Source organism: Somniosus microcephalus, chromosome 21, assembly GCF_052327205.1.
Source record: "Somniosus microcephalus isolate GS21.2 chromosome 21, FLI_Smic_1.0, whole genome shotgun sequence".
Taxonomy (NCBI): Eukaryota; Metazoa; Chordata; class Chondrichthyes; order Squaliformes; family Somniosidae; genus Somniosus; species Somniosus microcephalus.
In genome coordinates, this window is record NC_141007.1 from 6310990 (window position 1) to 6324829 (window position 13840).

Below are 13840 nucleotides of genomic sequence, written 5' to 3' on the forward strand. Positions count from 1 at the left end.
TCTCTCTCCCCCCCCAGTCTCTCTCTCCCCCCCCCCAGGTCTCTCTCTCCCCCCCCCCCCCGACAGTCTCTCTCTCTCCCCCCCCACAGTCTCTCTCTCCCCCCCCCCCCCAGTCTCTCCCCCCCCCCCCAGTCTCTCTCCCCCCCCCCAGGTCTCTCTCTCCCCCCCCCCACAGTCTCTCTCTCTCCCCCCCCTCAGTCTCTCTCTCTCCCCCCCCTCAGTCTCTCTCTCTCCCCCCCTCAGTCTCTCTCCCCCCCCCCCGGTCTCTCTCCCCCCCCCCCCAGTCTCTCTCCCCCCCCCCCAGTCTCTCTCTCCCCCCCCCCAGGTCTCTCTCTCCCCCCCCCCCCACAGTCTCTCTCTCTCCCCCCCCACAGTCTCTCTCTCCCCCCCCCAGTCTCTCTCTCCCCCCCCCAGTCTCTCTCTCCCCCCCCCCAGTCTCTCTCCTCCCCCCCCCCAGTCTCTCTCCTCCCCCCCCCCCCCGTCTCTCTCCCCCCCCCCAGTCTCTCTCCCCCCCCCCCAGTCTCTCTCTCCCCCCCCCCAGGTCTCTCTCTCCCCCCCCCCACAGTCTCTCTCTCTCCCCCCCCACAGTCTCTCTCTCCCCCCCCCAGTCTCTCTCTCCCCCCCCCCCAGTCTCTCTCTCCCCCCCCCCAGTCTCTCTCCTCCCCCCCCCCAGTCTCTCTCCTCCCCCCCCCCCCCGTCTCTCTCCTCCCCCCCCCCCCCGTCTCTCTCCCCCCCCCCGTCTCTCTCCCCCCCCCCCAGGTCTCTCTCTCTCCCCCCCCACAGTCTCTCTCTCCCCCCCCACAGTCTCTCTCCTCCCCCCCCCCAGTCTCTCTCCTCCCCCCCCAGTCTCTCTCCCCCCCCCCAGTCTCTCTCCCCCCCCCCAGTCTCTCTCCCCCCCCGTCTCTCTCCCCCCCCCAGTCTCTCTCCTCCCCCCCCCCAGTCTCTCTCCTCCCCCCCCAGTCTCTCTCCCCCCCCCCCGTCTCTCTCCCCCCCTCGTCTCTCCCCCCAGTCTCTCTCTCCCCCCCCAGTCTCTCTCTCCCCCCCCCAGTCTCTCTCTCCCCCCCCCCAGTCTCTCTCTCCCCCCCCCCAGTCTCTCTCTCTCCCCCCCCCCAGTCTCTCTCTCTCCCCCCCCCCCAGTCTCTCTCTCTCCCCCCCCCCCAGTCTCTCTCTCTCCCCCCCCCCAGTCTCTCTCTCTCCCCCCCCAGTCTCTCTCTCCCCCCCCCGTCTCTCTCTCCCCCCCCAGTCTCTCTCTCTCCCCCCCCCCCAGTCTCTCTCTCTTCCCCCCCCCCCAGTCTCTCTCTCTTCCCCCCCCCCCAGTCTCTCTCTCTCCCCCCCCCAGTCTCTCTCTCTCCCCCCCCCCAGTCTCTCTCTCTCCCCCCCCCCCAGTCTCTCTCTCTCCCCCCCCCCCAGTCTCTCTCTCTCCCCCCCCCCCAGTCTCTCTCTCCCCCCCCCCCAGTCTCTCTCTCCCCCCCCCCCCAGTCTCTCTCTCTCCCCCCCCCCCAGTCTCTCTCTCTCCCCCCCCCCCAGTCTCTCTCTCCCCCCCCCCCAGTCTCTCTCTCCCCCCCCCAGTCTCTCTCTCCCCCCCCCCCAGTCTCTCTCTCCCCCCCCCCCCAGTCTCTCTCTCCCCCCCCCCCCAGTCTCTCTCTCCCCCCCCCCCCAGTCTCTCTCTCCCCCCCCAGTCTCTCTCTCTCCCCCCCCCCCCCAGTCTCTCTCTCCCCCCCCCCCAGTCTCTCTCTCCCCCCCCCCCAGTCTCTCTCTCCCCCCCCCAGTCTCTCTCTCCCCCCCCCAGTCTCTCTCTCCCCCCCCAGTCTCTCTCTCCCCCCCCCCAGTCTCTCTCTCCCCCCCCCCAGTCTCTCTCTCCCCCCCCCCCAGTCTCTCTCTCCCCCCCCCCAGTCTCTCTCTCCCCCCCCCCCCCAGTCTCTCTCTCCCCCCCCCCCAGTCTCTCTCTCCCCCCCCCCCAGTCTCTCTCTCCCCCCCCCCCCAGTCTCTCTCTCCCCCCCCCCCAGTCTCTCTCTCCCCCCCCCCCAGTCTCTCTCTCCCCCCCCCCCAGTCTCTCTCTCCCCCCCCCCCCAGTCTCTCTCTCCCCCCCCCCCAGTCTCTCTCTCCCCCCCCCCCAGTCTCTCTCTCTCCCCCCCCCCAGTCTCTCTCTCCCCCCCCCCCCAGTCTCTCTCTCTCCCCCCCCCCAGTCTCTCTCTCCCCCCCCCCAGTCTCTCTCTCCCCCCCCCCCCAGTCTCTCTCTCCCCCCCCCCCCAGTCTCTCTCTCCCCCCCCCAGTCTCTCTCTCTCCCCCCCCCCCCCAGTCTCTCTCTCTCCCCCCCCCCCCCCAGTCTCTCTCTCCCCCCCCCAGTCTCTCTCTCTCTCCCCCCCCCCCAGTCTCTCTCTCTCCCCCCCCCCAGTCTCTCTCTCTCCCCCCCCCCCAGTCTCTCTCTCTCCCCCCCCCCCAGTCTCTCTCTCTCCCCCCCCCAGTCTCTCTCTCTCCCCCCCCCCAGTCTCTCTCTCTCCCCCCCCCCCCAGTCTCTCTCTCTCCCCCCCCCCAGTCTCTCTCTCCCCCCCCCCCCCCAGTCTCTCTCTCCCCCCCCCCCCCCCAGTCTCTCTCTCTCCCCCCCCCCCCAGTCTCTCTCTCTCCCCCCCCCCCCAGTCTCTCTCTCTCCCCCCCCCCAGTCTCTCTCTCTCCCCCCCCCCAGTCTCTCTCTCTCCCCGCCCCCCCGTCTCTCTCCCCGCCCCCCAGTCTCTCTCTCTCCTCCCCCCACAGTCTCTCTCTCTCTCCTCCCAGTCTCTCTCTCTCTCTCTCCCCTCGCACTCACCCCGGAAGCCATCTCTTCCCGCTCAGGCAGTCCCCCGTGGCCCTAACAGGCGGCAGCGCCACCCGCCAGCTCCGAGCCGCCGCCATCTTGTGTGAGGCGCGCAGGGCCGCGGCCGCCGCCATCTTGTGTGAGGCGCGCAGGGCCGCGGCCGCCGCCATCTTGTGTGAGGCGCGCAGGGCCGCGGCTGCTGCCATCTTGTGTGAGGCGCGCAGGGCCGCGGCCATCTTGTGTGAGGGGCCCACGCTGAGGCCGCAGCCCCGTTCCGCCTGACTGTGGCAAACGAGCCTGCGGCCCAGGCAGTGACTCACTGGCCACTGACAACTGTCTGTTCCCTTTCAGTTTGAGTGCCGCAGTTTTCAAACTCTAACCCGGGATCGGGCTGAGACACGGGGGCCGGGTGCAGAGAGGGTTATTCATAATATTATAACTTTAAAGCCCAGGGCTGCTGCAGGATGTAAATGCTGCACATCCCTGGTTTCAGCCTGTCCTCCAAGGAGAGGAAGACAAAGCTGAATACAAAAAGGTTAGGAAGTAAGGCAAAGAGGCAATTAGGAACGCAAAGAGAGAAGGGCCTAGAAATTCAGTAGGCTGCGCCACCCGTTAGCGCCCAAAGAGGGCACTTAGTGGGTTTTACGCCACTGGCCACACCTCCCGCTAAATTTAGCGGGACGCTAATGGCGGTGCTAGCCGTTAGCGCTGCACCACTACCGATGACATCATCGGTGTGCGTACCGCCTCGATCGCGAAATTTGGTAGCGCCTCCTGCTTTAACGCCGGTCGCAATTTGCGACTGGTTCAGGGGGGCCTACCTGCGGCGGTAGAGGCGCTGAGGTGCCTGGCGGCCATTCAGCACCTCTTCGCGCCGCCGTCCCTGGCCTCCTGAGCCACCCCCCCGCCCCCCGCGTTGTGCCTGCTGTGTCCCAAGAGCCCTGCACTTCTCCTCGGTGCCGGGCTCTTTTGCCAGCACTCGTGATCGCCGATCGTGCTGCAGCAGGCCCCTCCCCTTTAAGAAGGGGAGGAAGGCCTGCAGTACCACAGCGCGCCGTGCTGCAGCATGTGGCGCTGCGGCATGTTGTGCTGCGATTTTCAGTTGCAGCGCCCCAAGAGGGATGCGGGGCGCCTCGAGTAGCGCTGCGCTTCCGTCTGGGGCGCTGAAACTGAATTTCCGGCGGTCGCGACTCCTTCCGGGGCGGTATTTCCGGCACCCTGGCGAGACTGGCGCCCAATTTCTAGGCCAAGGAATATAAAAACAACAACAACTTGTATTTATATAGCGCCTTTAACGTAGTAAAGCGACCCAAGGCGCTTCACAGGACTATTATAAGGCAAAAAAATTGACACCGAGCCACATAAGAAATTAGGCCAGAGGTAGGTTTTAAGGAGCGTCTCAAAGGAGGAGAGATTTAGGCAGGGAATTCCAGAGCTTAGGGCCTAGGCATCTGAAGGCACGGCCACCAATGGTTGAGTGATTATAATCAGGGATGCTCAAGAGGTCAGAATTGGAGGAGCGCAGATATCTCGGGGGGTGAGGTGGGTGGTTGTGGGGTTGGAGGAGATTACAGAGATAGGGAGGGGAGAGGCCATGGAGGGATTTGAAAACAAGGATAAGAATTTTGAAATCAAGGCGTTGCTTAACCGGGAGCCAATGTAGGTTAGTGAGCACAGGGGTGATGGGCGAACGGGACTTGGTGCGAGTTAGGACACGGGCAGCCGAGTTTTGGATGACCTCAAGTTTGCGTAGGGTGGAATGTGGGAGGCCAGCCAGGAGTGCGTTGGAATAATCAAATCTAGAGGTAACAGGCATGGATGAGGGTTTAGCAGCAGATGAGCTGAGGCAAGGGCAGAGACGGGTGATGTTACGGAGGTGGAAATAGGCGGTCTTAGTTATGCTGCGGATATGTGGTCGGAAGCTCATTTCAGAGTCAAATATGACACCAAGGTTGCGAACAGTGTGGTTCAGCCTCAGACAGATGTTCGGGAGAGGGATGGAGTCAGTGGCTAGGGAACGGAGTTGTGGCAGGGACCGAAAACAATGGCTTCAGTCTTCCCAATATTTAATTGGAGAAAATGTCTGCTCATCCAGAACTGTATGTCGGACAAGCATTCTGACAATTTAGAGACTGTGGAGTGGTCGAGAGAAGTGGTGGTGAGGTAGAGCTGGGTGTCGTCAGCGTACATGTGGAAACTGACACTGTGTTTTCAGATGATGTCGCCAAGGGGCAGCATGTAGATGAGAAATAGGAGGAGGTCAAAGATAGATCCTTGGGGGACCCCAGAGGTAATGATGCGAGAGTGGGAAGAGAAGCCATTGCAGGTGATTTTCTGGCTACGATTAGATAGATAAGAATGGAACCAGGCGAGTGCAGTCCCGCCCAGCTGGACGACGGTGGAGAGGCGATGGAGGAGGATGGAGTGGTCAACCGTGTCAAAGGCTGCTGACAGATCGAGAAGGACAAGGAGGGATAGTTGACCTTTGTCACAGTCACAAAGGATGCCATTTGTGACGGAGAGCCGTTTCGGTACTGTGGCAGGGGCGGAAACCGGATTGGAGGGATTCAAACATGGAGCTGTGGGAAAGATGAGCACAGATTTGGGAGGCGACAACACGTTCAAAGACTTCGGAGAGGAAAGGGAGGTTGGAGATGGGGCGGTAATTAGCAAGGACGGAGGGGTCAAGGGTTTTTTTCAGGAGAGGGGTAATGACGGCAGATTTGAGGGAGAGGAGGGACAGTACCTGAGGAGAGAGAAACATTAACAATGTCTGCTAACATGGGAGCCAGAAAAGCAAGTTGGGTGGTCATAAGAACACAAGAATTAGGAGCAGGAGTAGGCCAATCGGCCCCTCGAGCCTGCTCCGCCATTCAATAAGATCATGGCTGATCTGATCCTAACCTCAAATCTTCTATCACTCTCCATCCCACCCGAACCCATGTGATCTCCCGGGAGAGGCGAAAAACCAGATAAAAAACCCAATGGCCAATTTGGGAGAAAAAATCTGGGAAATTCCTCCCCGACCCATCTAGGCGATCAAAACTCGTCCAGGAGATCACTCTGTCCCTATATTTTCTACAGTACTTACCTTCTGTAAAGGCGATCTCCACCCCAGCCAGGAACAGGAATAAAACCATCTCCTGAAATCTAACACAGAATTAGACACAAAAAGTAGGAGCAGAACCAGGCTACACGGCCCCTGGGCCCGCTCCGCTACCCACAGGGCCATGACCATTCCGAACCTAGACTCATGTCCAATTTCCTGCCCGCTCCCCGTAACCCTTAATTCCCTTTACTTCTAGGAAACTATCTATTTCTGTTTTAAATTTATGTAATGATGTAGCTTCCACAGCTTTCTGGGGCAGCAAATTCCACAAACATACCACCCTCTGAGTGAAGAAGTTTCTCCTCATCTCAGTTTTGAAAGAGCAGCCCCTTATTTTAAGATTATGCCCCCTAGTTCTAGTTTCACCCATCATTGGGAACATCCTCACCGCATCCACCCGATCAAGCCCCTTCACAATCTTACATGTTTCAATAAGATCGCCTCTCATTCTTCTGAACTCCAATGAGTAGAGTCCTAATCTACTCAACCTCTCCTCATATGTCCACCCCCTCATCCCCGGGACTAACCAAGTGAACCTTCTTTGTACTGCCTCGAGAGCAAGTATGTCTTTTCTTAAGTATGGACACCAAAACTGTATGCAGTATTCCAGGTGCGGTCTCACCAATACCTTGTAGAACTGCAGCAATACCTCCCTATTTTTATATTCTATCCCCCTAGCAATAAAAGCCAACATTCCATTGGCCTTCTTGATCACTTGCTGCACCTGCATACTAACTTTTTGAGTTTCGTGCACCAGGACCCCCAGATCCCTTTGTACTACAGTACTTTCCAGTTTCTTGCCATTAAGATAATAACTTGCTCTATGATTTTTCCTGCCAAAGTGCATAACCTCACACTTTCCAGTATTGTATTCCATCTGCCAAATCTCTGCCCACTTACTTAGCCTGTCTATGTCACTTTGCAGGTTTTTTATGTCCTCCTCACTCACTACTTTCCCTCCCATCTTTGTATCATCTGCAAACTTTGATATGTTACACTCGGTCCCCTCCTCCAAATCGTTAATATAGATTGTAAAGAGTTGGGAACCCAGCACTGACCCCTGCGGAACACCACTAGTTACTGATTGCCAGTCTGAGAAGGAACCGTTTATCCCAACTCTCTGCTTTCTGTTAGACAGCCAATTCTCCACCCACGCCAGAATATTACCCCCAATCCCTTAATTTTTTATCTTGAGCAATCGTATTTTGTGTGGCACCTTGTCAAATGGTCAGCAGTTTAGTGGGAATAGGGTCGATGGAGCAGAAAGTGGGGTCTCATGGACAGGATGAGCGTGGAGAGATCAAGAGGGGAGATCAGAGAGAAACTGGAGAAAGATGCGAGTTCAGGGCAGGGGTGAACCTTGGAGGAAGTTTGGCCCGGTGGGCTAGGGGAAGGAAGGGAAGTGGCAGAGGCAGCTGATCGGCTGGTCTCAATCTTAGAGACAAAGTCCATGAGTTCCTCACACTTGTTGGAGGTGAGGGTGGAGGAGACAGGGGAGAGGGGTTTAAGAAGACGGTTAGCAGTGGAAAATGAGTGTTACCTTTGCATTCCAGAATGATCCTAGAATAGTGAGCAATTTTGGCAGACGAGTAGGACCCGATAATGCTTTATGTGGTCCAGCCAGATCTGGCGGTGAATGGCTAAACCAGTTGGCCGCCATATCCGTTCAAGTCTGCATCCCTTGGACTTGAGGGAACGAAGATGTGGGCCGTACCAGGGGAACGGCCAGGGTGAGAGAGACTAATTGTTTTAATAGGAACTAAGGCATCAAAGGTGGTGGTGAGGGTGTGGTTGAGCAGATCGGTAGCTGCAGAAATGTGGTGAATGGAGGGCCAAAGGCTGGACAGTTGGGATTTCGTAAGTGCAGTTTTAAGGGAGTTGGGAGAGAGTTTTTTTTTCAGGAGCGGACACAAGGAAGTAGGGTTGGGTGGGGGAAGGGGGACGTGGGTGGAAAGCGATACGCGGAAGTGGTCAGAGATGGCTTTATCTGCGATTGACATGGTGGGAGTAGCGAGGCCACGAGAGATGGCGAGGTTGAGAGGGTGGCCGTGAATATGTGTTGGGGAGTTCACATGAAGGGAGAGATTAAGGGAGGGTAGTGAACTCGGAAGAGAGAGAGCATGATGAATTGAGATGGATGTTGAAATCGCCGAGGATGAGAAGTCGCTCGGTGCCGAGGCTGAGGGAGGAAAGCAGTGAGGATATCTTGGTGATAACATTTTTATCATACTTGGGTGGGCGGTAGAGAACGAGAATTTTAAATGAGAGGTGAGAGGGGTGGAACAAGGTGAGATGCTCAAAGGAGTGGAAAGTACCAGAGGAGTAGGGGGACAGACCAAGGTGTGATTTGGTGATGAGAGCCACACCGCCACCACGGCGGTCTGAGCGGGGCAAGTGGTGGACGGTATGGCCAGGCGGGGAGGCTTCATTTAAGGGTACGTTCCTGTCAGGGCCATGCTGTCGATGCAGTCATCCATGATAAGCTCATGGATGGCAAGGGCCTTGTTCGCAAGTGAACGGACATTCTGCAGGGAGATGCGGGGAGTGTCGGTGATGTCTGATCCACTGCCAGAGTCCAGAGGGTCAGCGCTGGGAGGGGTGAGTTGGACAGGGAGGAGATTGGCAGGATTAGCCCCCTGCAGGCGCGCTGGACGGGAAGGTCGGTGAGAGAGGAGGATGGGACGGTTGGGGTTGCTACTCACAAGGAGACAGCGACAAGTGCCACGATGGGCCCTTCAGAGGATGCCAAGAGAGGCACAGAGGGAAGCTGTAGGCTCATCTAAGAGGGAGTCAAGCCTGGGACGGTAGCAGGAGAGTAGGAAGGATTGCAGTAGAGATTTGGGAGGGCAGAGAAATAGTAAAGTATTCTACAGATGCATAAATTTCAAAAGGACATTCAGGATAGGGATGCTGTTTTGGTGCGATCAACTAAAACTGTAACTTAACCAAAAATACAACAAATGAAACTTAACAAATTAAATTAAAATTTTGTTACCGGGGGCGATGATGCACTCCGCTCCCTGCGGCGCCCACCGGTCGCGGAAGGCCTCGAGCGTGCTGGCAGACACCGCGTGCTCCATCTCCAGGGCCACCCGGGCGCGAATGTGACTGCGGAAGAGAGGCAGGCAGTCGGACCGAATGACCCCCTTTCAGGATAGGGATAGGGCCACCAAGGGATACACACGATAAACTCAGGTAATGACAGTGAAATGGCAGAAATATTGAATAGTTCCTTTGCCTCGGTGTTTACCAGGGAGACTGACAGGGTGGACATGACACTAGAAGAAGAGAGCAAAAGAGATAGAAAGACAATTAAAATAGAAAGGGGGAGATAATTGATAAACTCACCATCGCCAAATCCCCCACCATCAATATCCTGGGGGTCACCATTGACCAGAAACTTAACTGGACCAGCCACATAAATACTGTGGCAACAAGAGCGGGTCAGAGGCTAGGGATTCTGCAGCGAATGTCTCACCTCCTGACTTCCCCAAAGCCTTTCTACCACCCACAAGGCACAAGTCAGGAGTGTGATGGAATACTCTCCACTTGCCTGGATGAGTGCAGCTCCAACAACACTCAAGAAGCTCAATAGCATCCAGGACAAAGCAGCCCGCTTGATTGGCACCCCATCCACCACCTTAAACATTCACTCCCCCCACCACCGGCGTACCGTGGCTGCAGTGTGTACCATCTACAAGATGCACTGCAGCAACTCGCCAAGGCTTCTTCGGCAGCACCTCCCAAACCCGCGACCTCTTCCACCTAGAAGGACAAGGGCAGCAGGCGCATGGGAACACCATCACCTCCCAGTTCCCCTCCAAGTCACACATCATCCTGACTTGGAAATATATCGGCCGATCCTTCATCGTTGCTGGGTCAAAATCCTGGAACTCCCTCCCTAACAGCACTGTGGGAGCACCTTCACCACACGGACTGCAGCGGTTCAAGAAGGTGGCTCACCACCACCTTCTCAAGGGCAATTAGGGATGGGCAATAAATGCTGGCCTTGCCAGCGACGCCCACATCCCATAAAAATGAATTTAAAAAACTGATCAAACTGAGAGAATAAAACCCTGGTCCCGATGGATTGCATCTGTGCATATTAAAAGAAGTCAGGGAAGAGATAGCAGACGTGCTATGACATATGTATATATATTAATTGGAAAAGGGAATAGTGCCAGAGGACTGGCAGACATCTAATGTGATTTTATATTTAAAAAGTGAGCTAGACCAAGTCTAGGGAACTATAGACCAATTAGCTTAACGTCGGTGGTAGGAAAGATAATGACATTTTACTCAGATGTAATAGAAAAACATCTAGAAACCGAAAATATAGTAAAGAATAGTCAGCACGGATTTCAAAAGGGGTCATGCTTGACCAACCTTATTGAATTCTTTAAAGAAGTAACATAAAGGGCAGGCAAGGGTAATGTAGTAGATGTAATATATTTGGATTTTCAAAAGGCCTTCAATAAGGTACCGCATAGACTTATGACTAAAGTCAGAGCATGTGGAGTCAGGACAAGTAGCAGAATGGAGAGCAAGCTGGCTACAAAACAGAAAACAGAGAGTGAGGGTTAAAGGTAGTTACTCAGACTGGCGGATGGTGGGCAGTGGTGTTCCACAGGGATCGGTGCTGGGACCGCTGCTGTTCACCATGTACATTAAAGATTCGGACTCTGGAATTGGAAGTATAATTTCAAAATTTGAGGATGACACTAGATTGGGAGGGGGGTATAGTTAATACAGAGGAGGATCGTGACAAAATACAAGCAGACATTAATAAACTTGCAGAGAGTGTAATTGGCAAATTAATTTCAATATAGATAAGTGTGAGGTGGTGCCTTTTGGTAGGATGACTAAAGAGGCCACATACTCCTTGGAAAATAAGAGTCTAAATGGGGTAGAGGAGCAGCGGGATCTGGGGGTACAGATACACAAATCACTAGAAGTAGGGATGCAGGTTAATAAGGCCATTAAAAAAAGCACAGGTTCATTTCTGGAAGGATAGAATTGAAAAGCAGAGAAGTTCTGTTAAACTTGTATCGAACCTTGGTCAGACCACACTTGGAGTTCAGTGAACAGTTCTGGTCTCCAAATTCTAAAAAGGATACAGAGGCACTGGAGAAGGTGCAAAAAAAATTTACAGGGATGATACCAGAACTGGGAGGTGATAGTTATCGGGAAAGATTGAACAGGCTGGGGCTTTTTTCTCTCCAAAAGTGACCTGATAGAGGTCTTTAAGATTAAAAAAGGGTTTGATAGGGTCGACGTGGCGAAGATGTTTCCCGTTGTAGGGGGAGCCAAAACTCGGGGTCATAAATACAGGATAGTCACTAATAAATCCAATCGGGAATTCAGGAGAAACTTCTTTCCCCAGAGAGTGGTGAGAATGTGGAGCTCGCTACCACAGGGAGTGGTTGAGGCGAATGGTATAGATGCATTTAAGGGGAAGCTGGATAAACACAAGAGGGACAAAGGAATTGAAGGATATAGTGAGAGGGTGAGATGAAGAGGGGTGGGAGGAGGCTCGCGTGGAGCACAAACACTGGGAAAGACCAGTTGGGCCAAATGGCCTGTTTCTGTGCTGTACATTCGATGTAATCCCAGCTTTTGTTAGCTTGTAGAGCGGGATTGCATTCTTACCAGGGACCTCTTTGCTTTTTTAAAATGACTTCCACACAGAGGCTTCAGGATGGTATCCACTCCCGGACGTGGCAGCGCAGACCCAACCCATGCCCAGGTTACTCAACAACAACTTGTATTTATATAAGAACATAAGAAATAGGAGCAGGAGTAGGCCAATCGGCCCCTCAAGCCTGCTCCGCCATTCAATAAGATCATGGCTGATCTGATCCTAACCGCCAATCCACTATCACAGAACCATCTCCTGAATCTAACAGAATTAGACGCACGAAATAGGAGCAGGATCAGGCTACACGGCCCCTGGGCCCGCTCCGCTACCCACAGGGCCATGACCGATCCGAACCTAGACTCATGTCCAAATTCCTGCCTGCTCCCCGTAACCCTTAATTCCCTTTACTTCTAGGAAACTGTCTATTTCTGTTTTAAATTTATGTAATGATGTAGCTTCTACAGCTTTTTGGGGCAGCATATTCCATGGACCAACCACCCTCTGAGTGAAGTAGTTCCTGCTCATCTCAGTTTTGAAAGAGCAGCCCCTTATTCTAAGACTATGCCCCCTAGTTCTAGTTTCACCCATCATCGGGAACATCCTCCCCGCATCCACCCGATCCAACCCCTTCACAATCTTATATGTTTCAATAAGATCGCCCCTCATTCTTCTGAACTCCAATGAGTAGAGTCCCAATCTACTCAACCTCTCCTCATATGTCCATCCCCTCATCCCCGGGATTAACCGAGTGAACCTTCTTTGTACTGACTCGAGAGCAAGTATGTCCTTTCTTAAGTATGGACACCAAAACTGTACGCAGTATTCCAGGTGCGGTCTCACCAATACCTTGTACAACTGAAGCAATACCTCCCTATTTTTATATTCTATCCCCCTAGCAATGAAAGCCAACATTCCATTGGCCTTCTTAATCACTTGCTGCACCTGCATACTAACCTTTTGAGTTTCGTGCACCAGGACCCCCAGATCCCTTTGTACTTCAGTACTTTCCAGTTTCTTGCCATTAAGATAATAACTTGCTCTACGATTTTTCCTGCCAAAGTGCATAACCTCACACTTTCCAGTATTGTATTCCATCTGCCAAATCTCTGCCCACTTATTTAGCCTGTCTATGTCCCCTTGCAGGTTTTTTATGTCCTCCTCACTCACTACTTTCCCTCCCATCTTAGTATCATCTGCAAACTTTGATATGTTACACTCGGTCCCCTCCTCCAAATTGTTAATATAGATTGTAAAGAGTTGGGGACCCAGCACTGACCCCTGCAGAACACCACTAGTTACTGATTGCCAGTCTGAGAATGAACCATTTATCCCAACTCTCTGCCTTCTGTTAGATAGCCAATCCTCTATCCATGCCAGAATATAAGAACATAAGAAATAGGAGCAGGAGTAGGCCAATTGGCCCCTCGAGCCTGCTCCGCCATTCAATAAGATCATGGCTGACCTGATCCTAACCGCCAATCCACTATGACAGAACCATCTCCTGAACCTAACAGAATTAGACACGAAACAGGAGCAGGATCAGGCTACACGGCCCCTGGGCCCGCTCCGCTACCCACAGGGCCATTACCTATCCGAACCTAGACTCATGTCCAAATTCCTGCCCGCTCCCCGTAACCCTTAATTCCCTTTTCTTCTAGGAAACTGTCTATTTCTGTTTTAAATTTATGTAATGATGTAGCTTCGACAGCTTTTTGGGGCAGCATATTCCATGGACCTACCACCCTCTGAGTGAAGTAGTTCCTCCTCATCTCAGTTTTGAAAGAGCAGCCCCTTATTCTAAGACTATGCCCCCTAGTTCTAGTTTCACCCATCATCTGGAACATCCTCCCTGCATCCACCCGATCCAACCCCTTCATAATCTTACATGTTTCAATAAGATCGCCTCTCATTCTTCTGAACTCCAATGAGTAGAGTCCCAATCTACTCAACCTCTCTTCATATGTCCATCCCCTCATCGCCGGGATTAACCGAGTGAACCTTCTTTGTACTGACTCGAGAGCAAGTATGTCCTTTCTTAAGTATGGACACCAAAACTGTATGCAGTATTCCAGGTGCGGTCTCACCTTGTACAACTGAAGCAATACCTCCCTATTTTTATATTCTATTCCCCCTAGCAATGAAAGCCAACATTCCATTGGCCTTCTTAATCACTTGCTGCACCTGCATACTAACCTTTTGAGTTTCGTGCACCAGGACCCCCAGATCCCTTTGTACTTCAGTACTTTCCAGTTTCTTGCCATTAAGATAATAAATTGCTCTACTATTTTTCCTGCCAAAGTGC

The 13840-nt window shown here is 53.9% G+C and overlaps 1 protein-coding gene across 1 annotated transcript in view; it reads right to left on the bottom strand.

Annotated features, from left to right (window-relative positions):
• The window catches only part of mrps7 (mitochondrial ribosomal protein S7), a 1172241-nt gene extending 1169329 nt beyond the window's left edge, over positions 1 to 2912 (bottom strand). Inside the window, exon 1 of the mRNA XM_085963216.1 lies at positions 2804 to 2912. Within this exon, the coding sequence (XP_085819342.1) occupies positions 2804 to 2889 (86 nt within the window). The 5' untranslated portion in view covers positions 2890 to 2912. The remainder of the gene's footprint in view (positions 1 to 2803) is intronic.
• Positions 2913 to 13840: the final 10928 nt, after the last annotated feature.